Genomic DNA, 26,655 nt, shown 5'->3' with positions numbered 1-26,655 from the left:
ACAGGTATAAAGTCTGACGCTGCATTTTCATTCATCATTCCTCTCACTGGCCACATACAGCGATAAACCCATTAGAAATGCAGATGTTACTGGGAGCCCAGGATTTCAGGACTGTTATCTTGTTTGGCTTTTCTAAGTTGCTGACAAATATTTATTTTCAGGAAGGCCCACAGAGCTTACCTGGTCCTAGTTTGGCCACGGCATAGAGGAGGTCATAGTTAAGGACTGGTGTGGCATCACTGATGGGCTGCCAGCCGACAGGAGGAGAGGCAGGGGGTGAGATGAGAAACTGTTTGGCGGGCTGTGGTGGAGCCAAATGCAGTTTGTCTCCGTCTGTCTCTGGAGTCTGGACCTTTCAAACACAGCAGAAATGAAGACACATGATTCATTGTGGCCTCGGATGTGCCACGTTGTTCCACTAAGACGCAGAGCCTGGCTCTCAGCCAGGTGTGACAAGTGAACCAATGAGCCAGGCTACAATAATAGTGACTACTGACCACACACCACGTGCTCAGTTACCTTATTTGATCCGCAGATAAGTGGAGCTCAACATTTAGCTGCCTAAGAATGACCTGGGAAGCTTACTGAGTCGGACTGCTGAGCCCCGCTCCTGGAGTTTCTGAGATCGGGAGCAGGGCCTGAGAATCTGCATTGCTAACAAGTTCCCAGGCGATGCTGATGGTGCTGGTCCTAAGACCCCTCCTTGCTCCTCCCCTCCCCTCCCCATCCTTTCTTCCTTCCTTCCTTCCCACCTTCCTTTCTCCCTTCCTCTCTCTCTCTCTCTCTCTCTCTTTTAATTGAGGTGACAGTCACATAATTTGAAATTAAACCATTTTAAACCGAACAATTTCAGTGGCATTTAGTATATGCCCAATATTGTGCAATCACCACTACTATCGAGATTCAAAGTATTTTTATTACCCCAGAGGAACCCTGTACCCATTAAACAGTTACTACCATTTCTGCCTCTGGTCAGACCGTGGCAACCATCCATTTGCTTTCTGTTTCTGTGGATTTGCCTATCCTGGACATTTCTTATAATCAACTCATAGAACACGTGATATTTTGCATCCAGCTTCTTTCACTTAGCAGAATGTTTTCAAGATTCATCCACGATGTAGCATGTATTAGTACTTCATTCCTTTTTATGGTTGGACAATATTCTACTGAATGGATAGACTACAATTTGTATATCTGTTCACCCATTTTTGAACATTTGGGTTGTTTCTACCTTTTGGCTCAACCAACCCTAATAACCTGATTAAAAAGTGGGCTGAGGACTTGAATAGACACGTCTATAAAGAAGACATACAAATGGCCAATAGGTAAAAGAAAAAAGGATCAACATCACTAATCATCAGGGAACTGCAAATCAAAACCATAATGAGATATCACCTCACACCTGTCAGAATGGCTATGATCAAAAGAACAAAAGACAACAAGTGTTGGTGTGAATGCGGAGAAACTGGAACTCTTCCACACTGTTGGTGGGAATGCAAATCGAGCAGCTGCCTTGGAAAACAAAATGGGGGGATTCCTCAAAAAAAATTAAAATAGAACTACCATACGATCTAGCAATTCTACTCCTGGGTATTTATCCAAAAGAATTGAAATCAGGACATTGAACAAATATTAGCTCTCCTATATTCATTGTAGCACTATTTGAAATCGTCAAGACGTGGATACAACCTAAATGTTCATGGACACATGAATGGATAAAGAAAATATGATATATACATACAATGGAATACTATTCAGCTTTAAAAAGAAGTAAAGTCTATGCTCCTTTCATTGTGTCATCTCTTCAGAGTCCAAAGGCGGAAATGATCCTTACAGACCAATAACAGATGGATTGAGATAACTAACAATGAAATGAAGACACTAATGAAACATTATGGACATTGATTTTTCTACTGCTGTGGACTTCATAAATATTGCCAAGAATTACCCGTGCCTTTTTATAATAGCCAGAATTTATTTTTGGATAAAATAAAACACGATATTGATTTCCATATGTTTGTAACTTTTTCTCATGGGTATGAATCACTGAAAAGGTATACAGTCCATTAAAACTGTCATATAATTTAATTATAACCCTGCTAGCTAAGTTGTGATCAGAGCATTCTTATTACAAGTACTAGCTGGCATTCATTGTGCATTTACTGAATGTTAAGCACTTTAACACACAGTAATTCATTTAATCCTCATGACAGTGTAGGGAGTATGTTATCATCCCCATTTTACAGATGAGGAAACTGAGGCCTAGTGAGGTTATGTAACCTGCCTAGATTAGAACCAAGACTGTTGGCCCTCAGAACCTGCTTTCTAAACCACTCTGCTGTCCCTGCCTGGGAATCATGATATAAGTTTGTTTCTCAGTGAACGAATTATAGACTACAAGCCGATCTGAAAGTAGAAAGGGCTCCATTTACATTTTGAAAAGGTAAAAAAAAAAATAATTCAGGGCAAAAGGATTCACTTTGTTAAAGAATGATCTTACCTGTGCAAAGTAGAGTTTTAATTTTTTCCCTCTGAACTGGGTTTCATGAAGCTCTATCCTGGCTCGGGCTGCAGATTTGGGATTGCTGAAGTTTATTCGGACACGTCTGAAACTCTTAAATAGCTGGAACGTCACACAGTCATCATAAGTCCGGAACAGACCCTCAAATTTTTCCTGATAAAAACAAACACAGAGGAAAGTCCATTGGCCATATATCTTGTACTATGATCTGACAAAAACAAATAACTAGGTAAATAAACAGGCTCTTCCTAACATAAAATTAAAACAGAGCACTGTAATGTATTGTTTTTCACCTGTTGGTCTGTTACCAGTTACTAAACATGCCTGTGGATTCTGTCAAAGGACTCATAACCTGTGTCTAGGGATCTGTAGGGGGACCAGTGAATGGGGTTAGAAATGCATGAAAAACCTGACAATTATGCAAAGTGTTGAGTGTTTCAACATATATGTGTTTGTTTCTGGGACAGGGATCGTAATGGTCATAAGATTCTCAAAGGAGTCCATTATCTCCAAAATATTATAGCTATTGAGTAAAGCACGTGGTGGACATTGCTAGTGATTATCAAGCTTGGGGGCACTGTTCTTGCCTACATATATGGGAGCCCACACGACCCAAAATCCTTCTAGTCAGGCAGTGCCATGTGATTAGTTCTGGTCAATGAAATGGGTACAGAAAGCAGGAAGAAAGCCCTCGAGAAAATTTTCAGTCTCTTTCCCTGAAGATGCCATGTGCTCCAGATGGTAGCGTAGTCAGAAGTAGGATTCTCCTCAGCCTGGGTCTCTGAGTGACTCTGTGGAACAGAAAACATCTTTTTCCCAACTCCCACCCCATCCTATAGCTGACTTTGCCTTGGCAAAGGAAAAGAACTCTCTAGTGCATGAAACCACTGAGATTTGTGGATTATTTTATTTCTGCAGCACAACCAAGCCTATCACAATACAAAGCAATAATTAAAAAATTTTGATTTGATACAAATTTCAATTCAACTGAAGAAATATCTATTCAATGCTCACTTTGTACAAAGGATGGTCTTTAGGTTTTAGAAGGCTACAGAGATGAGGATCGTTTTGTTCTGAATCTCAATGATCTAGGAATCTAAGGTGAGAGGCAGACACAGACACAAATAAGAGAACACCTGCAAGAATGGGGAAAGACGTAAAGGAAAACTAGAGAATTAAAAAAAATACATATATATATATTAACACCACCTATCTAGTTCCTCTTAGCTTAAAAAGTAAAAAAAAGATCCTATTATGAGTAACAAAACCAGTGCATGTTAAGTTACTCTGTGTTCTTAAAGGAGAAATTGCCACTAAGGAAATAACATCTATTAAAAAAATAAAACCAAAAAAAAACGCTGACTCTTTTATTTCTACAATAAAAGGTATTTTGTCATCAGAGTGAGTTCAAGTGGGAATGAAGATGCATGAAAGATTAATACTGCAAGATTCATTGCATTTGCATTTGTAAGGGACATAAGGGATAATTAACTCAGCCTTTCCCTCCTCACCTCCATCATTTTACAAATCAGGGCTCTGAGGTCTGAAGAGACGAGGACCTGCCCACGGTCACATGGGCAGTTATTGGCAGAGCCAGGACCAGAATACAGAGATGTTTTCAATTACATCCATAATTACCCTGCTAGACTGAGAGGGAGAGATCGTTGCATTAATAAGAGCAAGAGATGGAGAGCAGTAAGCTTCCCCAAGGCTCCTGTGTGACCACATCTAATAGAATCAACAAGGTGATGTCAGGTTAGAGAATCACTGCCCTCCGAGGCTGCATGGGAAGAGGAACTCAGATGTCCGGGAAGGTCTTCCTGCCTCTTGGACATCCAAGTGAACTTGTCTCAGACCCTCAAGTCCAAGGCTTGTGATCTTTCCAAAGGCTGCTGCCCATTTCTGAGATTCCCCAGTGTGTGGCCCACACACTGGCCCATTTTTGACTCATGTCTACACACACTTGTCTTTTTTTTTTTCTGTGTGTATGTTTTGTTTGTTTTCTGTTTTTATTTTTGTTTACATATAAGGATGTTTATTGAAACCTTGGTGACCATGGCAATTTTTTTTAAAGAAGTTGAATGTCATTAATAGGGAACCTCTTTTTTTTTCTTTATGTATTTTTTCCACATTTTTTTAATTGAGTGAAAGATTCTTTACGTTCTATAGAACTTTTATAATTTTCAAAAGATTCACACACACGATTTCATAATAATCCCATAATAACCCTTTTCAAAACAGCTGTTTGTTTCAGTTTCATGACATTTATGGAGAGATTTGAGGGGTTCTTCCTCCTTTTCAGGCTCTGTTCTTATTCCTCTTTCCCTAGCAAGAACAAAACAGGGGTCTTTCCTTGTTTGTTCCTTGGGTATTTTTCATTCTCAACTCTCAAACCTTGGGATCAGCCAACTCCCAGGCCTGGGGCTTCAGCCTGGGGCTTCCTAAGAATTTCTTAGGAATTCTTTCCCAACACTCCTGTGTTTTCCTGAACAAGAATCCTGGTGAATAAAATGCTTTCCGGTTCCTCACAATGGGAATAGTCTCCGCTGGTAAAATCAAAGCTGGTGGTTTGATTAATCTGAGAATTTTCAGGAATGGGAGGAATTAAGAAATTAAAAGATCTTATTTCTATGTGGCATATCATATCTTTTAGGACAAAATCCATGGGTTTCTTTGTGGCTCTATGTTTTTCCATTTCTAGTGTGGGAGTTTCCTTCCTGCCCCCTCCCCAGGACCTCAGCATAGCCTTGGGGGAGGAGGTGTTCTTTTCCTTGGAGTCTAATTGCTTGCTTTTTGTTTTATGTCTTCTTTATGCTTCCCACTCAGCTGTTTGGCCTCAAGAGCCTGGATTAGGAGAAAGGAATCCAGGAGGCAGGGCTTCAGGCTTAGGGCAGGGGTTATATGAATGTCAGACGTCAGTGACGACTGCAATTATTTTCTCCACTACTGTACTCTTCAAAAGAGGGTCCCAGGCAGCTAATACGGGCAGCAAGCTGGAGGTGGCGGGTGACAGAAGCCTCTTTGATATCACTTGTTTTGGGCTTAGACCAAAAGCAAAAAGAGGTCTTCCACCAGACCGGGGGTGCAGCCCAGGGCTCAGAGACCAGGGTTTTCACTGGCCCATCTGGGACCCATCACTATAATGATAATAATAATAAACAACTAATTTTTACTTGGCTTGTCCTCTCTGCACAGGTCTTTTGAGAACTTGTAGTGGTGGGGAGACAGCTGGCCAAGCACTGGGAATTTGCTGGCTATCTCTATTTTTTCTCCCACTAGTGACATGACAAACATTTCATTTGCTGAGGCAGCGGGATACCAGAGCAAACTGGCGAGAGGCAGATACAGCGCAGTGAACGTGCCAGGTGTACCCTTAGACAAAGCAGTTACTGGATCAGAGCCAGCCCCAGGGGTCTTCCACCTGCCTTTACAGCAAATTTTCTATGGTTTTGATGCCCAGGCTCCCACCAGGCACACAGTAATATTTTCCTGACCTTTGGCTGCCAGTTTCCTCCAGTCTGGTACCCCACAAACACAATAAGTTAATTTCCTCAATAGTTATTCTCTTTTTAGCCACTGGTTTGGATAAAGCTGTACAACGATGATCTCAAACTCTGGTCTCTGGACCTTGCTACACACAAAAATGATGGAAGATCCTAAAGAACTTTTTTTTAAAATTTATTTTATTGAAATATACTTGATTTACAATGTGTTAACTTCTGCTGTGTAGCAAAATGATTGAGTTATAAATATATATACATTCTTTTTCATATTCTTTTCTGTTATGGTTTATCACAGGATATTGAATATAGCTCCTTGTGCTATACAGTAGGACCTTGTTGTTTATCCATTCTAGATATAAGAGTTTGCATCTGCTAACCCCAACTTCCCAATCCATCCCTCCCCTCCCCCCACCCTCCCCCTTGGCAACTACAAGTCTGTTCTCTATGTCTGTGAGTCTGTTTCTGTTTTGGAGATAAGTTCATTTGTGTCATATTTTAGATTCCACATATAAGTGATATCATATATTTGTCTTTCTCTGCCTGACTTACTTCGCTTAGTATGAGAATCTCTAAGTCTATCCTAAAGAACTTTGTTAATGTGAATTTTATCTATTCACATTTATTGTACTAGAAATTAAAACTGAGAAATTGAAAAATATTTATTTATAAATTCATCTCCTAGTAACAATCATAAATCCATCATATGACAAAATAATCTTTTTATGAAAAATAACTGTTTTCTCCAAAAAGATAACATTTAATGAGAAGACTGGCCTGGTTTTAGATTTTTGCAAATCTCTTTCATTTCTGACTTCATAGAAGAGACCTGGAATCTCACATCTGCTTCTGTTACATTATGCTGTTTTGTCTGAAGGGTTTGAAGAAAAGCTGGCCTCACCCAAATATGTGGTTGGAAAAGGGAAGAGCATTGCAATAACCTTTCAAATAATTGTGAATATTCTTCCTTGATACTTCATCAAAACTCAACTAGTGTCAGTTCCTAAAAGTCTATTGCAATGTTGAATCTGAAGCCATAATCAAATAACATTTTTATTTGATTATATTAAAATCCATTTATCTACTTTGCATCTTTAGTGGATTTTTTACTCATGCAGGATTCTGTCATAGTGTACATCAGTCATTTGGAAAATATTGGTTCCTTGAGTTATACAGCTTTTCCAAATGTTGACACATTTCATTACACAATATCAAAAATCACATTCACTAATATTACCACCTATCTTATCAAAAAGTCTTTCCGTATTGGAAAGCTGTCATATCCTTGTTGGTGGATACAAGTTTTCCAAAATTCTAATTTTTGCTTGAAAGTATGTTCTTTATCATTGGCAACAGACACTGTCAGTTATTTTCCTTCAAGTGACACACTCATTCATTCATTTTTGATATAATGTCCGCCAAATATCTATGTCTGCATAACTATGGTTTTTCTGTTAGTTGTTCTTTCTGTGTTCCAGGAGAAAAATAAGTATCTAGTGCAGCTTAGAACATCTTAGAACATTTTCTGAAGTCACATATTGTATTTTGGTATGCCACAGAACTGCTTTATGTGTACTTCTCATTTCATTGTTCAGATTATTAAAAAGGCATGTGCTCAAGAATAGTTAATAAAACTAATAACTTTAACTGCTTCATCAAGGACATTCTGAAGTTAAATAGGTATTTTTCTTTATTGCACTTTTTTTTTTTTTTTTTTTTAACTGTGAGTGTGTGGCTGTGAAGAATACAAATACTAGTAAGTACAGTTAGGTGCCACTGCACTGATTCATACCAAAGTACCAGGAGTTTTAACCACTATTGCTTTTGCACCATGGGTGTAAATGTCAACATGGTTGAAAAAGCAAATAATGTCTTAGTATTATTATGGAAATAGTTTTGACCTCATGGGAACTTCCAGGAGTCTGTAGACTACTCTTTGAGAACTGCTGCATGATAGGACTTCAGAAAAAGTAAGGATTTAGTTGGCATGGGGTGAAGACAAGGGGTCTAGTGAGAATCTGAAGGGTACAGCATGATGGGGGTCAAGGAATGGTCTGCCTCCACTTGAGCGATGCCCAGGGGATAAATGTCGTCAAGAGTAATCTAGGGGGCTTCCCTGGTGGCGCAGTGGTTGAGCGTCCCCCTGCCGATGCAGGGGACATGGGTTCGTGCCCCGGTCTGAGAAGATCCCACATGCCACAGAGTGGCTGGGCCCGTGAACCATGGCCGCTGAGCCTGCGCGTCCGGAGCCTGTACTCTGCAACGGGAGAGGCCACAGCAGCGAGAGGCCCGCGTACCGCAAAAAAAAAAAAAAAAGAGTAATCTAGGATTGGTATGGGGAGGATGTGGAGGGATTATTTTAGAACACGAATTGTACTCTTAGAAAAATTAACAAGGGGCTCTAGAGAAGAAAGTGAGAGAGGCTAGGAGAGGATGTTGGTGGGAGAAGAAGGACCAGGGGTGAAGAGTGGGGCTGGATGAGGACGTGAACACAGGGGAGGATGCTGTGTCAATGGAGGGTATCCTGAGAAACTGACACCCTTAGCAGGGTAGACAAGATAACCAGAAAAGGAGAATGAGGTAGGTGGTAAGACCATGCAGGTCTGGGGGGCTTGGGGTCCAAAGCAGAAGTTGATATTTTTACCCTCATCAATTTTCATCAGCTTCACCTTTTATATAGCAAGGATTACAAGGTACACATAAAGACATTTCCGGTAGTATGCCTGAAAATTGTGAAAGTGGCTGCTTACCAGAGAATGGAGATCCAGGCCTAACTCAGGCCACATTTGAAATCAAATAATTCTATGGTTTCAAATAGGAACACTTTGGAATTTAACATTTTCTACCTTTATTTTATTTTATTTATTTCTTTTTTTTTGCAGTACACGGGCCTCTCACTGTTGTGGCCTCTCCCATTGCGGAGCACAGGCTCTGGACGCACAGGCCCAGCGGCCATGGCTCACAGGCCCAGCCGCTCCGGGGTATGTGGTATCCTCCCGGACCAGGGCACGAACCCGTGTCCCCTGCATCGGCAGGCGGACTCTCAACCACTGCGCCACCAGGGAAGCCCATTTTCTACCTTTAAATGTATCTGCTTTTCTTGAGTGGTCTGGACAGTGTGGAGGCAGGTATGGACGAATTGCTACCAGTGGAAGCATTGACTGCTTTCCCTGGAGAAGTTCACTGCAGTTTTCCTTAAACCTTCTTACTTTATCTCTGTTATAATTAGTCCTTTATTTATTATTTGTGCCCCACATTAAAAAAAGATTCTAACATGCCTTATAAAGACATATAAGAACAAAATAAAATAAAAACAGAAACTGGGTAGAGAAAAAGAGGAAAACAAGGGTAGAAAGATAAAGCCAAGAAGGAGGACTCCTCAGAAAAGGTGAAAAGCTTCTCATAGAGTCTTGACCATTTGCCACGGGTGGGCCAACATTTTGCCTCTAATTTTTCTCAAAGCTGACATGATCCTCATCAGTTATGCAATTCTCAGGGCCAACAGGGTAAAGATGAGCCTGGTCTTAAAACCAGGCAGAAGGATCTGTCCAGGGTCCTCATAAAGAAGCTCCGGTGATGTGGAGAATGCTGGCCTCAGTGGCTACAAAACACAGACCGAGTAGCAGGTGATTCATTATAGTTTCCGATCAAAATGGAAGCAACAATTATTTTTTAAGTCAACAGCCTTTAACAGCATCCTTGGGACTTAGGAAGTACTCAATGGATTCTACTTGATTGGTTGATACAAAAACCCCAAGGTATATTATAGACTATCAGAACGTTGAAATATTACCTTCAGTTTAATTCTAAACCAGACGGGTTGCAGATAAAAAATATTGTCTAATATATTATCTCATTAAATCTTCACTAAAGCCCTTTGAAGGAGAGATGGAATTACTATTATCCTTGAGTAACACACGAAAGCCAAAGAAGTGGATGACCTCCACAAGGTCACCCGACTAACTAGTTAGCAAAACCAGAACTAGTAAGGTCAAGTTGTTTATACTACCGATATACCATGGATGCCATGCAAACAAGTGAGAAGTCTGAAAAACCAAAATGAGAAAAAACAGCTTTCCTTGTCCATCCAGAAGAAGAGTCCTGTCCTGGAAAACGTGGCTGCCAGAGAAATCCAATGGTGCCTTTACTGCGTTCCAAACGATGCTTTACGCCTTCATATATTTTTCAGTTTTCTCAGTTATGATCCCTTTGGGTATAAATTATCTTAATAAGAAATTCAGCTTCCCTCAAACTCACAAGGCTCTCGTCTGTCAGATAACACCTCCCGAAACAGCTGAAGAATGAAACAATTCATTTCGGTTTATCACTTCTCAGTGGAAGCTCCGGGTGAGCCCTGTGCAAATCCCATGTTTAAGGATCATACTGGATTTTATGGGCTGCTCAGGAGGGCCTCCTGTCAAAAGGACTGTTATTGTAAATCTTCCATAATGCAGGCTCCTTACGTGACAGGCATAGCCAGGCCTGCATGTAGGGTTTTTTTTTTATCTGGATTTTAACCGGTCAGGATTTCTTAGGCCAGGCAGACTTGTGTTAAATCATGCTTTGTTCCCTTTGTGGTCCTGATATTACTTAAATTAAAAAAATCATTGTGAAAGGAGGCTCTCAACTCTTCCTTGCTGATAAAAGAAGAGGACAGACCTCATGTCGCATAACGGCTCAAAAAAAAAGATAATTCACTGGTAAAGGCACAAAAGACTTTATCCCTTCTCAGTGGAGTCCTTGTGAGAGACAAAGATCTAAGACTCAGATCCAAACTCCAAAAGGAGCTGCTTTGTCCTAAAACCTCATGAATTCATCACACGCCTTTCTCGGCAGAATGCTTTCTGTGGTCTGTGTTTGGTTCTGTTATTTCATTCCCAGTGACCCTAAAGTTCACAGAGGCTGGATAACATTGCCATGCGAGCATCCCTTTTTACTTCTCTTTAGTTAAGGAAATCTCTGGTTCTCTACTTCCACTAAGCCGCCATGTATGCATTTAGAACTGGAAAAACAAAACTTCCCAAACTCCTCCAAAACTAAGAAACCGTACAAGGGCTAGAAACTGGAATGACCTTGGAATAGGGGTGAATCTAAGTATCATGGAGCCTGAATCTTTTACAACTTGGGAAGCCCTCCTGAAGCAAAATAATACAAAATTAGGCACGAAGGTAGAATTTTGTTTTTGAATGAGAACCAAAAAATTCATAAGGAATAACTTTTGCAAAATTTACAGACTATATATGACCACGGGAACAGGTCGCAGGGCCCTACCAGGGCCTTGGTAGAGACCCACGCAAATGAGGGGCCCTTAAGCTGCAACTTCATTCACTTCCCAGGAAGTATGACCAAGAGAGTCATGAGTCACCTGGGCCATCACCAAGTAGTCAGCAGTCTAGGTTTTCAGAATAGCTAAAACAAGTACAATGCTTATGTAACTCTCAGCTGATGACGTTCATTTCCCTAAACGTTTGAATCACCAGGATGAGAACCAAGAAACTAAAATCTGCCAAGTTTCCACCCAAGTCTCATATTATAGATGACTGAGTCCCTGCCACACATGAACCCATTTTGTAAATACACAAGATGGAGGGCTGAGGAGAAGGAACAAGTAAGGGGGTTGCTTGGACCCCGTCCTGCAGCTGCTCAGTAAGGGGCGGTAAGGGCCAGATGGGGGGACCAAGAGCGGAGCTTACAGGTGGCACTGTGCGTGCCTACGACCCTTGCACAGCAACTGCCCACGCTTTGGGTGAGGAAAGCCCTCCCGGCACCTGAATGCAGGACTGGTTCTGGTGGGTCTCACTGCCCCCACCAGTGAGACCAGGGGACTGTGGAGCCTGGCTATGCCAAGCAAGATACCATCTGTGGATGCCTGCATGCTTCCTTCCTGCCCCAGGACACTTGTAAGCCTCCCAAGGGGTCTCTGAACACCTAGGGAGTGGCAGGGAGGAGCACCCCTACCTGTAAGGGGGATGGGCCAGGAAAACGAGACCTCTGAGAAAGCGGTTATGAGCACAGTTGTCTGTTACGTGCCATAAAGTTGGACGTCTCTGCATGGTTATAGATACAAAGGGAGCATCCGACAGTCCTTTTATAGCTGCTACATTTCAGTTTATAGTATCAATGGCTGCCTGGGTTCGAGGCATTTGCTGAGAGCTAACGGCTGCTACATCCTTCTCTGGGCCAGCAGCTCCTCTTCTCTGATGGTTAATCTGCAAGAATGCCTGCGGCTATCATCAGCCCTGATTAGACACAGGCCCTAATTGCGCATGCGTCATTGATGAACTGCACGGCTCCCTTTACAGCTTACCCGAGGACAGGAACTGCATTCTAAATTTATTTAAATATTGATTTACCCATTAGAGATTGATAAAGAGAGGCAATATAAAGCCATGTTACTAGCACAGACTCTAGACCCACACTGCCTAGTTCAAATCCCAGACCCAGGATCTGTGCAACCTTAAGCAATTTACTTACCAACACTTCAGTTTTCTCATCTGCAAAATGGGATAATAACAGAATCTACCTCACAGCGCTGTTCTGAGCATTAAGTAAATTAATATATTTAAATCACTGAGCACAATAAGTTTATTCGAGCTGTTGGTATTATGAGTCCCACATTTGAAGATAAACAATGTTTTGTTTATATGTCTGTATTTGGTCCGCTGGCTCTAGCTGTACAAATCTCCCTATATCTAAATCCAAGTATATAAATACATCTATGCCTACATCCATCTATATTTATATCTATACTTCTACCTATATCTAATCCTTAAAATATTAAGAGAAATTATAGGAATGCTCAGAGCGATCTCTCATATAAAATTAAGTCTAATTATACCAAGGTGATTTTATTGATGTTATCTACTTAAAACGTAAAGCCCCAATTAACCACCAAGATTTCTTTCCTGGCTGCTAAGCCTTAAAAGTTTCCTTTAAAAAAACAATGTGGTAAATTAAATAATTCTAAGGAGGAAATCAACTGGGTCATTGCCTTCAATCTTTGCCTTTGGAAATCCCGCACCATTAGCAGGGGCTGAGGCTCAGAGAGGCAGTGAGTAAATCGCAAGGACGACAGCCCCTACTGGAAATATCTGAAGCTCAGACGAATAGGAGATTTGTTAAGTCTTTCCCACCTGTCTCCTTTCACCTGTCCGAATGCGCCTCAACTATCTTTTAGACAAACCCGACTCCAGAACTCTAGTCCCCATATTCCACTGTTGCCTGGACATTTCCTTTGGGTTATTCGATAGGCGCCTTAAACTTCATGCCTCTAAAGCCACATTCTTTGTGGGGGGCAACCTCTAAATCTGCTTCTCCTCTTTCTCAGCAAATGGACCCCATCTACTCAGCTGCTCAAGCCAGGAAGCTGAACGTCATCCTGGTCTTTTCCCTCTCCCTCACCCCACATCCCAGCAGTCAGCTTGTGTTCTCCCAATCTTCCAGCATCTCCTCTTCACCCTCACCGGCTCCCTGGCTCGCCACAGCTCTCCCGATGGCCGCGCTAGGTCCCCCTAGCTTCAGTCTGGCCACCCTCGAATCAACCTTGAAAGTCTACTGCAAGACAGGTCTTTCTAAAAAAGAAAATTCTGATGATATAGTTCTTCCATAAAATCCTTCGGTGGCTTCACAGAGCTTCTAAGAACATGGCGTGGCTTAGCATGAAAGGCCCTTTATAAAATGGCCATCACTCACCCACAAATCTCACATTCTACCCTTTGCCTAATCTGTACTCCAGCAAATTTCCACTTATACATTCCGAAAGGCAGCCTATTCTGTATCTCCAAGCCGTCTCTCACTTGTTCTCTCTTCTGCCTGTGACACCCTTTTCCTTCGGATAGCTTCTTTTCTTTCCCTTTATTTTTTTCCAGTTTTATTGAGATATAATTGACATTTTGCATACGTTTAAGGTATACAACATAATGATTTGATAAACGTATATATTGGAAATGATTGCCACAATATGTTTAGTTATCATCCATTACCTCACATAGTTACACATTTTTTTTCTTGCGAAGAGAACTTTTAAAATCTATTCTCTTAGCAACTTTCAAATACACAATACAGTGTTGATGACTACAGTTATCATGTTGTATATTCCATCCCCATCAGATAACTTCTAATTGTCTCTCAAGTCCCAGCTTGGGTCTCATCTGAGAAATCCTTCCTGAACCCTACTGAGGTTTACACAGCCTCCCACGGTGCTCCCATAACAGAGTTATCTACTTAGTGAGGGTAACTGCTCCCTTACTAACTAGACTGTAAGAACTTCAAGCGTAGGAACGGCTCATGTTTTTGTCCTGTGTCCTTTGCTCATGGATTCATTATTGAGTGCCAACTGTGTACCGTGCATGATGGCCGCTCTATGGGATGGGCTCACTTGGTAATGAAATGAATAAAACAACGAGGATAGAACTGTCCTCCTCACGTCCCCCTGCTACCTTTTGGTGAATTTTTTCTTCTCTTCAAAGCTACATTCAATAAAATCAGCAAATACGTACCGAACACATGGACCCAGATCCTCCACGTTATAATGTAACAGGGAAGCCTAAATCAAATTCTACACATTTCTTTCCTGAAACCTTTCTTGACCCCTTCCCCTGACATACCCTTCCTCCAGCTAGGTTTAATCTCCACTTCCTTCGGTTATTTAAGACACTCTGAATCTCTTTTCAGAATCATGGATCATCAAAGGGCGTGTGTGTGCACGGAGAAGGGGAAGAGGTCAAGTAAGACTTCAGGTAAAATATGGTAAATGAAAGGTGGATAGAATTTTGATGTGTGGAAATGAGGTGGCGGGAGACTTTAGACAGAGCTTTTTGTTCCAGACAAGGATAGCATTATCAAAGGATTTATATATTCCTATTAATCTGAGGCCACCTCTAAGAAAAGGGACTTCGGGGGACTGAGGACAAATGTAACAGTCCTAGGCCACATTTCCATGGGCGTGGCCTTGCTGCCCGTTCACAACTGTTATTAATTACTCGTAGAAAACGTAAAACAAATAAGCTTTGAGATTTCATTATTTTAAGGGTCAGCTCTTACATGTTTCTTAGGACATTTTCCTAGCAGTCTGCTCCACTGAATACATTTCATTTGAACCCTACACTACAGGTCGTGGGCCTACTGAGGCAGACAGGACAAAGTGCTCGCCAGCTCCCACACCAATTTAGGAAATGTCCCCTCTTGAGCACATCATGCAGTGTTGTAGTTGAAAGAGGGAGGAAATGTATTTCTAGAAACAAGCAGTGTTCTCTCAAGATTGAAATGAAGCCTCTGTTTTAATATTCGGCTGTCAATAATTGACGAGGACATTTTTAGTATGTTTAATCTTAAATGAAAGGGCTAAATCCTAAATATGTCCCATATCACATCCTTCTGAAGATAGGCAATTTCAAATTAAATCCATTCATTTTGCCATTTGGCAGACGATCAAAGCAAACTTTTCAAAGCCAGCGTGGTACCCTTAACTACTTCTTCCCCTGACATTGAGATGGCATTTGCATTCTTTTGAGATGCAGACATGAGCAAATTCTAATGACTCAATCTTTAAATCTAGAAAGAAAACACACAGTTTGTTATGTTCCCAATCGTCTTCCTCCCTCTTCCTTTTCCTCCTCTCAGTTACACCTTTTCTATCTTATTTGGGTTTTATTCTCTCTGCGCTTTAGATAAAGACGTAAGAAGAATATACGTTATAATAGAAACCTTATATAAAAGGAAATCTCTCATGTTCAGATTCCTTGAGATTTCAAACTAAAATGATTGTTTCAGCCTGTCACAAATTTGGGACACAAGACACCTAAAAGAAAGCCTTTTGGAACTAAAACATGGCAGTCAAGGCCGCAGCTAACACGGAGCTCAGTTTTGAATCGCAGTTTTGCACAGTGGCTAAATCTTCCCTTGGACATTTAGGAGACAGCAGATAAGTACTGCGGGTATGGCTAAGGATGGGTAAAGTCTGAATTCTTTTGGTGGGCCAAGCCCTCCCTAAGCCCCTTCCATATGATAACACATTTCAACCTCACAATAAACTTAGGAGACAGATGAAGAAATGGGCTGAAAGAGATTCAACCATGTGCCTAATGTGGCCAGCTGGTCGGTCAGTGACAGAATGCAGATTTCATCCTGGTACCTGGAGCCACAGGCTTAACCTCCAGGCTGCCCCACCTACGGGAGAGAGAAGCTGGGTTGATACGGCTTCATCCCTTTCTTGCATTTCACCCAAGGAGATGGACCCATCTTTTGTCTTCAGTCAGTTTTGTTCCTGTGTATCTCACAGGCCAGCAGCACTGTGAAGAATTACTGTATAATCCTAGGTAAAATGGAACCTGAGAAGCAGCTCCTCCCGTCAAAAAGATGAGAGCTTCAGGGCTTCCCTGGTGGCGCAGTGGTTGAGAGTCTGCCTGCCGATGCAGGGGACACAGGTTCGTGCCCCGGGCCAGGAAGATCCCATATGCCGCGGAGTGGCTGGGCCCGTGAGCCATGGCCGCTGAGCCTGCGCGTCCAGAGCCTGTGCTCCTCAACAGGAGAGGCCACAACAGTGAGAGGCCCGCATACCACAAAAAAAAAAAAAAAAAAGATGAGAGCTTCACATGGGCAGTTCAGACTAGTAGCATCTGTAAATTGTATCATAGTGATAAATGATGAAACTACCATGTCTCTTCCACAAGAGACACATTTGTGTATATGTGCTACATACAGAAGTGCAGGATTATTGAACATAAGCCTGATTTACGGCCAAAGCTGTGGCTAGCCAAGAAGGATGATTCGACTGAGAATTCCCTTCTCTCCATGTGGTAGAAAGTTTGGGGAGAAATAGGCAAGCTGGATGAAGCCCGTAACGTGTCATCATTGTCTACTATAATTAGGATCGCTACACAACGTGTTTTTGAAGCCGGTACAATTTGAAGGGGGCAGCGTTACAGGTTATGCTGTGACCTGAGGACTGTCCTGGGCACCCTGGATATTTGGCCACCAACTGGATGGTCCCCCGAATCACTGATTCCAAAACTGTGGTCCTCAGCCCACTAGAAGGAAATGACAGTCGTTCTTCTGATGGACGGATCCTGTCCAAATGTGTAAGCCTCCTCTGCAGTTTTTAGCAATAACTCATGCATATTCCATAGACTTTCTTTTCACTACGGGCTACTTATTTGTAATCTCGGAGAGAGTTCCACAATAAATTTTTAAGGGTTACTAAAATCCATAAATGAATTTATAAAAGGATTCTAGTTAGTACAGTTGGCCCTCAGTATCCATGGTTCTGCATGTACAGATTCAACCAACTACAGATCAGAAATAATCGTAAAAAAACCCAAATTCCAGAAAGTTCCCAAAAGCAAAACTTGAATTTGCTGTGCTCTGGTAACTATTTATATAGGTATTTACGTCATATTTACAACTAGTTACATAGCATTTACATTGTATTAGGTATTATAAGTAATCTAGAGATGATTTAAAGTATGCAGGGAGATGTGTGCAGGTTACGTGCAAACACTATGCCGTTTTACACAAGGGACTTGAGCATCCACGGAATTTGATATCCGTGGGGGTCATGGAACCAAATCCCCAAGGATACCAAGGGATGACTGTATTCAGCAAAAAACCTGGTTGCTGTACAACTCTTAATACTACTGCACTTGAACACAGGAAGAGTTGGAATTCTCAAACCTCCCAGCAGTAATAATAATCACTATCACTTAGCAGGACTCCCTAAGTGCAGACACTATTCTAAGTGCTGTATGTCATCCTGATAGCCTAACCCGTGGACCACAGGCCAGCGGCAGCAGCAGCCTTGGGGGCTGACTGTCAAGTGACCTACTGATTCATAACCTGCATTTCAACCAGATCCCCAGATAATCAGTATCCCTTTTAAGTTTGATAAGTACCAGGTTAGAAGATATGGGTTGGACCATTTGAGATTTAAGAGCTTCCTGACTCAGTGCATAAACTGATGTATATAATTGCACTACTGGGAATTACCAGCGCTGCCCTCGGATATTAGCGGTTTTCGATTCTTTGCATTAATTAATACATTTATAGAATTACACTTAGCCATTAGTCCTATTGATGGCTTTGTTCTTATGAACACCGCATTGTGTTTGCTCTGGTTATTATCTTGTTCTTTCTTTTCACCAGGTTCTTTTCTCACTACAAAGAGGAGACCCATCGGGTAGATGGGGCACTGTGTTGGAGGGTCCCATGAACAAGGGAATTACAGCAACATTTAGAATCAAGAATCTCCTCTGATATATTTTGACCTTGTGAATGATGCCAGCTTTGAATAACCCGAAGATATTCAGAGGTGTAGTGCTGGAAATGAGATATTCCCTAGGAAAAACAGGTCTGCAATGATAATTATTTTTTAGAAAGCCTCAAATATAAATTTCATCTCAATCTTCCATTTCAGAAAACCAAGGCCAAAAGAAGTTAAGTGATTTGTTAAAGTTTATGAGCAAGTGATGTTGATAAGCGGCCTCTAATTCACAACCGTTTGCCAAGTTCTATCTCTGATCCGTGTTGTAACTGGAAAGGATTACTGTTATTCTCTTTAGAAAATACCACGGTCATGGTAGACCAGTTGGAAAAAGATACACAAATTTAAGGGACAAAATGACCCCATGCATCAAAGATAGTCACTGTTAACTTTTTTATTAAATAAAAGCATTACATTTATCAATTTTACTTAAATTTATCAGAATAAAAGATTTAAAGAAAACTTAAAAATGGTTGACTTTCAGAAAAAGGTTTTCTCCAAAACAAGAACTATTAATCTCCTAAAGGAGTCTTCTAAAGTTTTAAAGAAAAAGTCTTAAGAAAAGTAAGTTTATGTTTCCAGGTATAAAATCTAAGTGATCTGTCTTATGAAAATCAGAAGATAATGCTGGTATCTAAACAAAAAATTTAAACCTTTAGTGTTTAATTTAAAAAAGAACCCAAGCCTACTTAAGGGAAAAAACGAGAAAACAGCAAATTTGTAAAATATCATGTAAAGGTAACAAAAGTAAGCCTGGGTGGGGAAAAATATAGCAGCATAGGGAAGTAACTGCAACCAGTATGTACAATAGGCATAAAATAAATTGACTAGAACTATTCATGACACTCTTTTTTTTTTTTTTTTTTTCAGTACGCGGGCCTCTCACTGTTGTGGCCTCGCCTGTTGCGGAGCACAGGCTCCGGACGCGCAGGCTCAGCGGCCATGGCTCATGGGCCCAGCCGCTCCGCGGCATGTGGGATCCTCCCGGACCAGGGCACGAACCCATGTCCCCTGCATCGGCAGGCGGACTCTCAACCACTGCGCCACCAGGGAAGCCCCATGACACTCTTAATTCTCCTTACTGTTCAATTTCTTGACTGGTGAGGGTTTGGATTTGCTGTTTTAGAAATCACTATTTCTTTCACTTCATCAATGGCACAGATTTTTGCTTGTTTCATTATAGAATCATGTCTGTCTCAGTTTTTTCCTTCCTAGAATTTATAAATGCCTTCCTATTCTTATTGAAAAGACAGAAGCCTTTATTTCATTAGCAACACCACAAAATTGTACTTCCAGGTTCCTAATTATATAATCTGTGTTATCATATAAAATGTCTTCTTTAAGTCATTCATCATAGAACCCTCTGAATTGCTGGCCCACTTTCAATCGACTAAGTTTTAGGCCTGTTGCACAGTGGTCATAACAGAATTTCTTCTCATTTCAATCGTGGGCTACTTCTGCTGTTTATGGATCTTCCTCTTTCTTGGAGTACTATTTTCTGTTCTATGGGAAAACATCTCTGAGTAGACCCCCTTCCTCCACCAAGATGGCAGACAGTAAACATTCTGAGCCATTGCATTGTCAAATATGTGTATATTTTGCAATCATACTAGGCTGATAGCCCCAAAAAAGGCTTCAGCAGATCCCATAGCAGCAATGGGGGAGAGGTGGCCCTTCAGACGTGTCCCCAGTTCAGGCCTTTGCATCGTTTGGAGCAGTCATTGAATGAGAGCCACCCCTAGTGAAGGGGCATGGCCCTGGCAAGGTGACCCCCGTTCTCCTTGGCTGAAGGCTATTCGCACAAGGGGACTCAGCTGAGCTCCTTCAGCTGCCATGACCCCAGAGACTGGGAAAGCATGTCTCAGGCATGCTGGGAGGACTCTGAGGGCTCCTGGGTGGGATGTCTTAACCGGCTTCAGAAGCTAGGAGGAGTCAAGTGAGTGCAGGACCCTGGGATGAGCCACTGGGGTGACCTCACTCAAGTTCCCTCAGGCTCAGCTCTGCTTTTCCCTGCAGGCCCAATGACCCTCAAGAAGCCACATACGGCTGATTCTACACTTCACTGAACGATTATTTTCTCACAGGTTTCGCCTGGGAGCAAATGCTGAGGCTGAGGCTGTCAGGAGGGACCCCATCCCAACCCAGGTGGCTGCCCTGTGGAGCCCGCACTGCTCCACCTGGTCAGCTAGTATGATGCTCAAAGAGCCGGGTGCTTGCTCGCTGGGGGTCCAAGACCACCACAGCCAACCCTGCATCCACCTTGCCTGCCCGTAAGATCCCGTCTGCCTGCTGTCTCCCAGAAGGATTTCTGATCTGCTCCTGACACTTTCCACTATCTCCAGTACCACGGACTGCTGCTTCTCATTATATTTTTCTCCTGCCATTTCAGACACATTTTGGCAGACAGAGGACTTAAACGTTTTCTGTCTGCTATTTTGAGCCCAAAATGCACCTGGGACTTCTTGTTGAGGTTATATTAGGTTGAAGCACATGGAATTGTGTCTTACGGAGGTTAACAACCATCGAATATTGGTACTTTCTTGTGGTTCAATCCAATAGTCCACGAGGCATGGACTAAAGCAGGTAGACCAAGGAATATCTCCATCACTCCCTTAAACGAAATAACATGAACCATCCACTTTTTAAAAAGGTATCTTTTTTGTTTTATTCCTTCCTTCTTCAATGCCAAGGAATTTATAATGCAGTTCCAATGCAACGTCAGATGCTGTGCTAGACATTTTCTCCCTGGTCATTTCATTCTACAACACTGCTGGAATGAAGGCATTCTGACTGGTTGACGGGGCCAATGCTGGTGTCCGTGGAGGGTATCTCAGCACTGGGAATGGCTCAGGCTCACAGGGGTTCTGGGCACACCCCGGGGGAAATGGGTTTTGTGTGAGCGTGGGGTTCAAGAGAGAGATACAGGAAGCTGGGAAAGCTGTCTCGCTGTGCTCCCAGGTGTGTGGCGGCACCCGATTACAGTGAGCAAACACCAGCCTCATTCCCTCCTGCCTCCTGAAGAGCCACTGCCCACCGGCGAGTGTAGCGTGTGTTCTGTCCATGCAAAACAATGCCCTCTTACTTCCAACAGCGGTGCTGCCAGGAATAGAATTCCAGCGCCAGCCGCCTTTTCCACCCTTCCCTTCCCGTGAGGTGAGACTCACTAGAAAGGATCCCACGGACAATTGAGATGCACTGCAGGAGAAGGATTCCGAGAAGAAAGTAAGCTATTCTCACGGTAGGAAGCACAAAGGTCCAGAGTCTTGAATCTGAAGGAATGTGGTCACATTTTGAGCCAAGCGGGTGAATCCAAATACATTGATTACATCCCTCTATATCAAGAAGGAACGTGTTTCCAGAAAATACAAGATGGAGTTAAGGTTGACAGGGCAGGTTTCCGCCGTGTTTACCAGGGTGTTTCGGAGAAGGGGGACACCAACTCTGAGAGCTGTGAGGATGCTGGCCGGGACTTTGCTGAGGGGCAATGGGCCTCACCATGAACTGGAGGATTCCCTTTGCTCTGGTCACCAAGCAATCCTCGGGTTGCCCATTCCTGCCGAGGAATTCCCCCAGGCTCTCCGAGGGCGGGCTCTGGACTCAAACTGAGCTTTGTCTCACCTGTCATGTGTACTGACCAGCTATGTCTGGAGGGCTGCCCTCTCTGGTGGCTCCCGTGATCCTCCCATCCTGGTGTTCATGCCCTGTGTGGTCCCCTCCCCTGAGTCCAGGCTGGATGTAGCCATTCGCTTTAGGAATAGAAATGGCAAAAGCGACGGGACATCACTTCTGAGATGACTTTACAAAAAGCTGTGATTTCCGTCATATTCTCTCTCTCTCTCTCTCTCTGGCTCTCTTCACTGGCTTGCTCTGATGACGCAAGCTGCCACGTTAGGAGCTGCTCTCTGGAGAGCCCCACATAGCAAGGAGCTGAGGGTGCCCTCCAGCCTCCAGAGAGGACTGAGGCTCTCAGTCCAATAGCCTGTGAAGAACTGGGTCCTGGCCACAACTACTAAGTGGGCTTAGAAGAGCTTCCTTCCCCGGTCAAACCTTCAGAGGAGACTGTAGCCCCAGCCAACACTGTGACTGCAGCCCCGAGAGAGTCCCTCAAGTGGAGGACTCAGCTAAGCCTTGCCTAGATTCCTGACTCTGACACGTGATGAGATAAGTTTTGGGGTAATTTGTTACTATATCTGTCAGGATTCTTCAGAGAAACAGAACCAACTGGACGTGTGTGTATGTGTGCGTGTGTATCTGTATGTACGCACAGATTATATATATCAACAGATGTAAATGGGATCATAAATGTCTTGTAAACATTAAGGTGTTTTCTCCTTATACAGTGCAGAGATGACATTAATCAACACAGACAGCTGAATGGCTGGGTCCATCAAGGACATGAGCATTAGTTCTAAATGGTACTGTGGCTACTGTGCTAATCATGGTCATCTCCTCTTTAGACAGCGGAAAGAAAGTGGCAAAAGAAAAAAATCATGAGTTGGGTGTTTCTTTTGTGACCAAGCCTAACCACCGCATTTGGTTCTTCGGGCAAAGTTGGCCTGTCGTCAGCTCTGTGAAAGGCTGGATGCATAAAGTGGTGACAAAGATGATGACGAGAGTTTTGGCTGAATGGGACACAGCGTGGCGGCTTCCTGTGGGTCCTGCAGCAAGCAGAATGTGGGCCGTGATTATTTTATCACTTACTTCCCAGCAGCGTTGTAGCCGCCTTCCTGTTTGGGATTCCAAGATTAACACAGAGTTTAGTTCAGACAAGAAGCTGTTCGACCTGCAGACCTTTGATTACACAAACGAAGTGTTTGGAACGTGAGTTGTATTTACTGAGGGATGGATTAACTGATGGCTTCTTTCTTTGACTCTCATTACTCTAATCAGGTAGCCAAACGGGGGTCGTCTACTCCCTCAACTGTGGAAGCAGAAAACAAAGAGGTCAGATTCTCAGCTTCTGAGTTCAAAAGCTAAGGTCCAGATGCTCATGGGAAATATGTAGAAGAATATTTGCAGAGTCAGTTGTTTCTGTCAAAGGAGATAAAAATCCTCCTCTCCTTTGGAGAGGAGAACAATGAGCTCCAGGCTGGTGTGGGTCTCCGAGTGGGGGCCAGATATCCTACTCTAATCTGGGTCAAAAGCTCCAACAGGGTGGGTAGAATTCTGGGATCCCCAAGTGTGTTTAGAGATCTGGAATAGACAGCATATGGCCCTCATTTCCTGCGGGGAGGGGTGTCTAGGAAAGCAGCAAGGCCCTAGAATCCCCCCACTCACCCTATTTTGTACAGAAGCAATAGAGTGGCTGTCCAGGCAGAGAGGGCCCAAGACAGCCCCAGTGGATTTCCCATTCCTCTAGAGTCATGCAGGAGCTTCCAATACTTTCTGGGTTTCTCCAAGAAGAGTGCAGATGTAGGCAGGGAGGGCAGGAGACCCAAGGACCCAGTCTGTGGCTGGGACAAGAAGAATAGAGGGTAACCTCATAGACTTTCCCAGGGCAGCAGATGGAAATCTGGGTACTTCATTCCAGGACAGATGGATGCAGATGACTGCGGATCAGCAGCCTGAGGGTACAGCAGTCGCTTGGCTAAATTTAAACGACGCCACCCTCACTCCCAACAGCCATGTTTCAACACTCTGACAATGCGTAGGCTTTTTAATTCAACACCAGTTTACAGGTGATCTAAACTGACTGAGAAAACCTTGCAGTTGACTACAAGAAAAGCCAGAAATGGCTAAGATTATTATTATTAGTTTTTTAAATCTCCACCTTCCTCAGATCACTTTTCTGTTAAAGGCCACATGCACGGCTTGTGGGATCTTGGTTCCCCGACCAGGGATCGAACCCGGACCCTCAACAGTGAAAGCACAGAGTCCTAACGACTGGACCGTTGGGAATTCCCAGATTATGTTTTGACGATCAGCACACTAAGGTTTTACAGTAGGTATCATTTTGGCTACCAAAAATAAAGGGCATTGTTGCTTGTATCTTTGAGTCTATGGTCCATGAAGTCTAGACCTTCTCTGCCCCTCTGGAGCTCATGATGAGAATGTAATCACAATGAAAAACAGTTGGTGAGTTTGCCAAAACTGGACTTGGCTCCGCCATCTTCCCCCAAACACAGACCTCCTCTGAGCCATCAGATGGCACAGAGAATCGCTGTTGTTCTTTTAACAGCTGGTCACTAAAAGTCATGAGTTCTTTTTTGTTAGCTTAGTGTAAGCATCACCTACTTCGTAATTCTTAAGAAAAGCTATCTGGTTGTCAGAGACCAGGGATGACACAGGCTTATGGAGTGACCACAGGACGAAGACCTTCACTTTGCTACACAGCTATGGAGACACAGGCTGTTCCCCCCATTTTCTCTGATAGCCTGGTTCCTTTCTCATGCTCTGTCCGTGCAAGTGACACATAAAAAACGGTAAAATCAGATTAGAGTGTCTTAAAATATAAAAGATGTTCCACAAATGTAACAACAGTGGAGGAACATTCACTACGAGTTCATCACCATTTCTGTGAGCTGGTTTCTCTTCCCAGATAAAAAGTTTTCAAGTGAAAAAAACATGGGGTCAAGGTTTGATGTGTAGAATTCTACTGGATACCTTAATATACCATAAAAAATTCCCTAAAAGGTCAGACCAGAGCTGGTAACATCTGCCCTCAGTTATGGATGTCCAGCAGTGTCCATCATAGGACACATTTTGCCACAATACAATCTTTGAGGAGAGACAAGCCAGCTGGAGTGGCCACTGTGTCCACGAGCATATGAGGTGTGGCCACAGCTATGGGCTCTGTGGACCCAGAATTTCAATGTTCCTCCATCAAAAGAGGCATCCATGATACCTGTCCTTCGACTTCAGCCAAAGGTAGAAGGTCGTTAAACTCAAGTCACAATCAAACTGTTCCTCTCTTGGATCTCATGAGCTATACACAGTCTTTCTACAAAATGCTGCTTTGGGGACCACTTGAAACATGAAAGCCCGTTTGTGTTTGAAAGAAGCCATCCCACACACTCATAAATAATTTAAACGGCAGTCACACTTTTCCAGAGCCGAAGCATGGGAGCTGAAATTGCACTGCAAACTCTCTGGGCTGCATTAAATCACCCCTTCGCGTGTGCGTCAGCTACACTTCATTTCATCTTGATGGAGCCTTTGCTTCCCGGATGAACTGACTAGAGCAGCCAGTGGGAACGTCATTTCGTGAGCTGGACAGGGACAGAAGTGGGTCGAAAGCTAAAGACGTGGCGAATGGCAGCCTCCCACAGGTACCCGGGCTGACTTCCCCTGAAACCAGATGTGAGTTTCAGGAAGTTCTTCAGCTGATACCATCAGTACTAGCAGGCCCTTCTGTGAAAACGGAACATAAATGAAATGTGCTGAGATTGAAAGGCTCTGCCTGGGGGAGGCGCAAGGAGGTGACACAGCTTTGTTTTATCAAAAAATAAAAAAAGAAATTTAGAATGGTGGGTGAAGAAAAAAGAAAGGTCAGCAAAACTCTCTGGTTCAGCTGACTTTCTGTTCTCAGGTCTTTTACTGTTTCCTTTGTAGAATGTATTTTCTATTTGTATGTCCATCTCTGTTCTGTCTCATATGGGCTCAGATTTCCACATGGTAATTTACCCAGATCTGGTGACATTTTCTACGGTGAAGTCCAGTGATCTGAGTCGAATACCACTCGCGGTGTAAATTATTCTTCCATAGGAGGGGAAATGGTTTTTTCTACACGTAGATGGCTACAGAATTTAATATCTAAACTGGGACATTGTTCAGTATGATAGGAAGTGCTGATAATTATGCTAAAAGGACTGGGCAAACTGAGATGTGTGGTCACCTACCTAGGGATCACAAAGAACAGTTTAAAAAAATCACTTTCTCCAGGGCTTCCCTGGTAGCGCAGTGGTTAAGAATCCGCCTGCCAATGCAGGGGACACGGGTTCAAGTCCTGATCCGGCAAGATCCCACATGTCGCGGAGCAACTAAGCCCGAGTGCCACAACTACTGAGCCTGCGCTCTAGAGCCCATGAGCCGCAACTGCTGAGCCTGCATGCCACAACTCCTGAAGCTTGCGTGCCTAGAACCTGTGCTCTGCAACAAGAGAAGCCTGTGCACCTCAACAAAGAGTAGCCCCCGCTCGCTACAACTAGAGAAAGCCCGCGTGCAGCAATGAAGACCCAATGTAGCCAAAAATAAATAAATTTATTAAAAAAAAAAAAATCACTTTCTCCAAAATAGACAATGACTTTGTGCCCGGAAATGCTCACCCACTTCACTTTCTTTCTAGAAAGTAGCTTTTAATTGTATTTCATATTTTATTGTCTATAAAGAAAGAACAGCCCCCCCCCCTCCTTTTTCTCCACCTAACTTTTAATTTATGC

At 43.0% G+C, this 26,655-nt stretch overlaps 1 protein-coding gene across 3 annotated transcripts in view; it reads right to left on the bottom strand.

Annotated features, from left to right (window-relative positions):
• Positions 1-26,655, bottom strand: part of RCAN2 (regulator of calcineurin 2) — a 265,692-nt gene that overhangs the window by 20,612 nt on the left and 218,425 nt on the right. For all 3 annotated transcript variants that reach the window (XM_060021714.1, XM_060021715.1, XM_060021716.1), the window contains 2 exons: positions 2,501-2,674; positions 181-352 (listed from right to left, as the gene is read on the bottom strand). In XM_060021714.1, the coding sequence (XP_059877697.1) occupies positions 181-352; positions 2,501-2,674 (346 nt within the window). The remainder of the gene's footprint in view (positions 1-180; positions 353-2,500; positions 2,675-26,655) is intronic.

The sequence above is a fragment of the Delphinus delphis genome, chromosome 10 (genome assembly GCF_949987515.2).
Source record: "Delphinus delphis chromosome 10, mDelDel1.2, whole genome shotgun sequence".
Taxonomy (NCBI): domain Eukaryota; kingdom Metazoa; phylum Chordata; class Mammalia; order Artiodactyla; family Delphinidae; genus Delphinus; species Delphinus delphis.
This window is presented reverse-complemented; position numbering and strand designations above follow the sequence as displayed.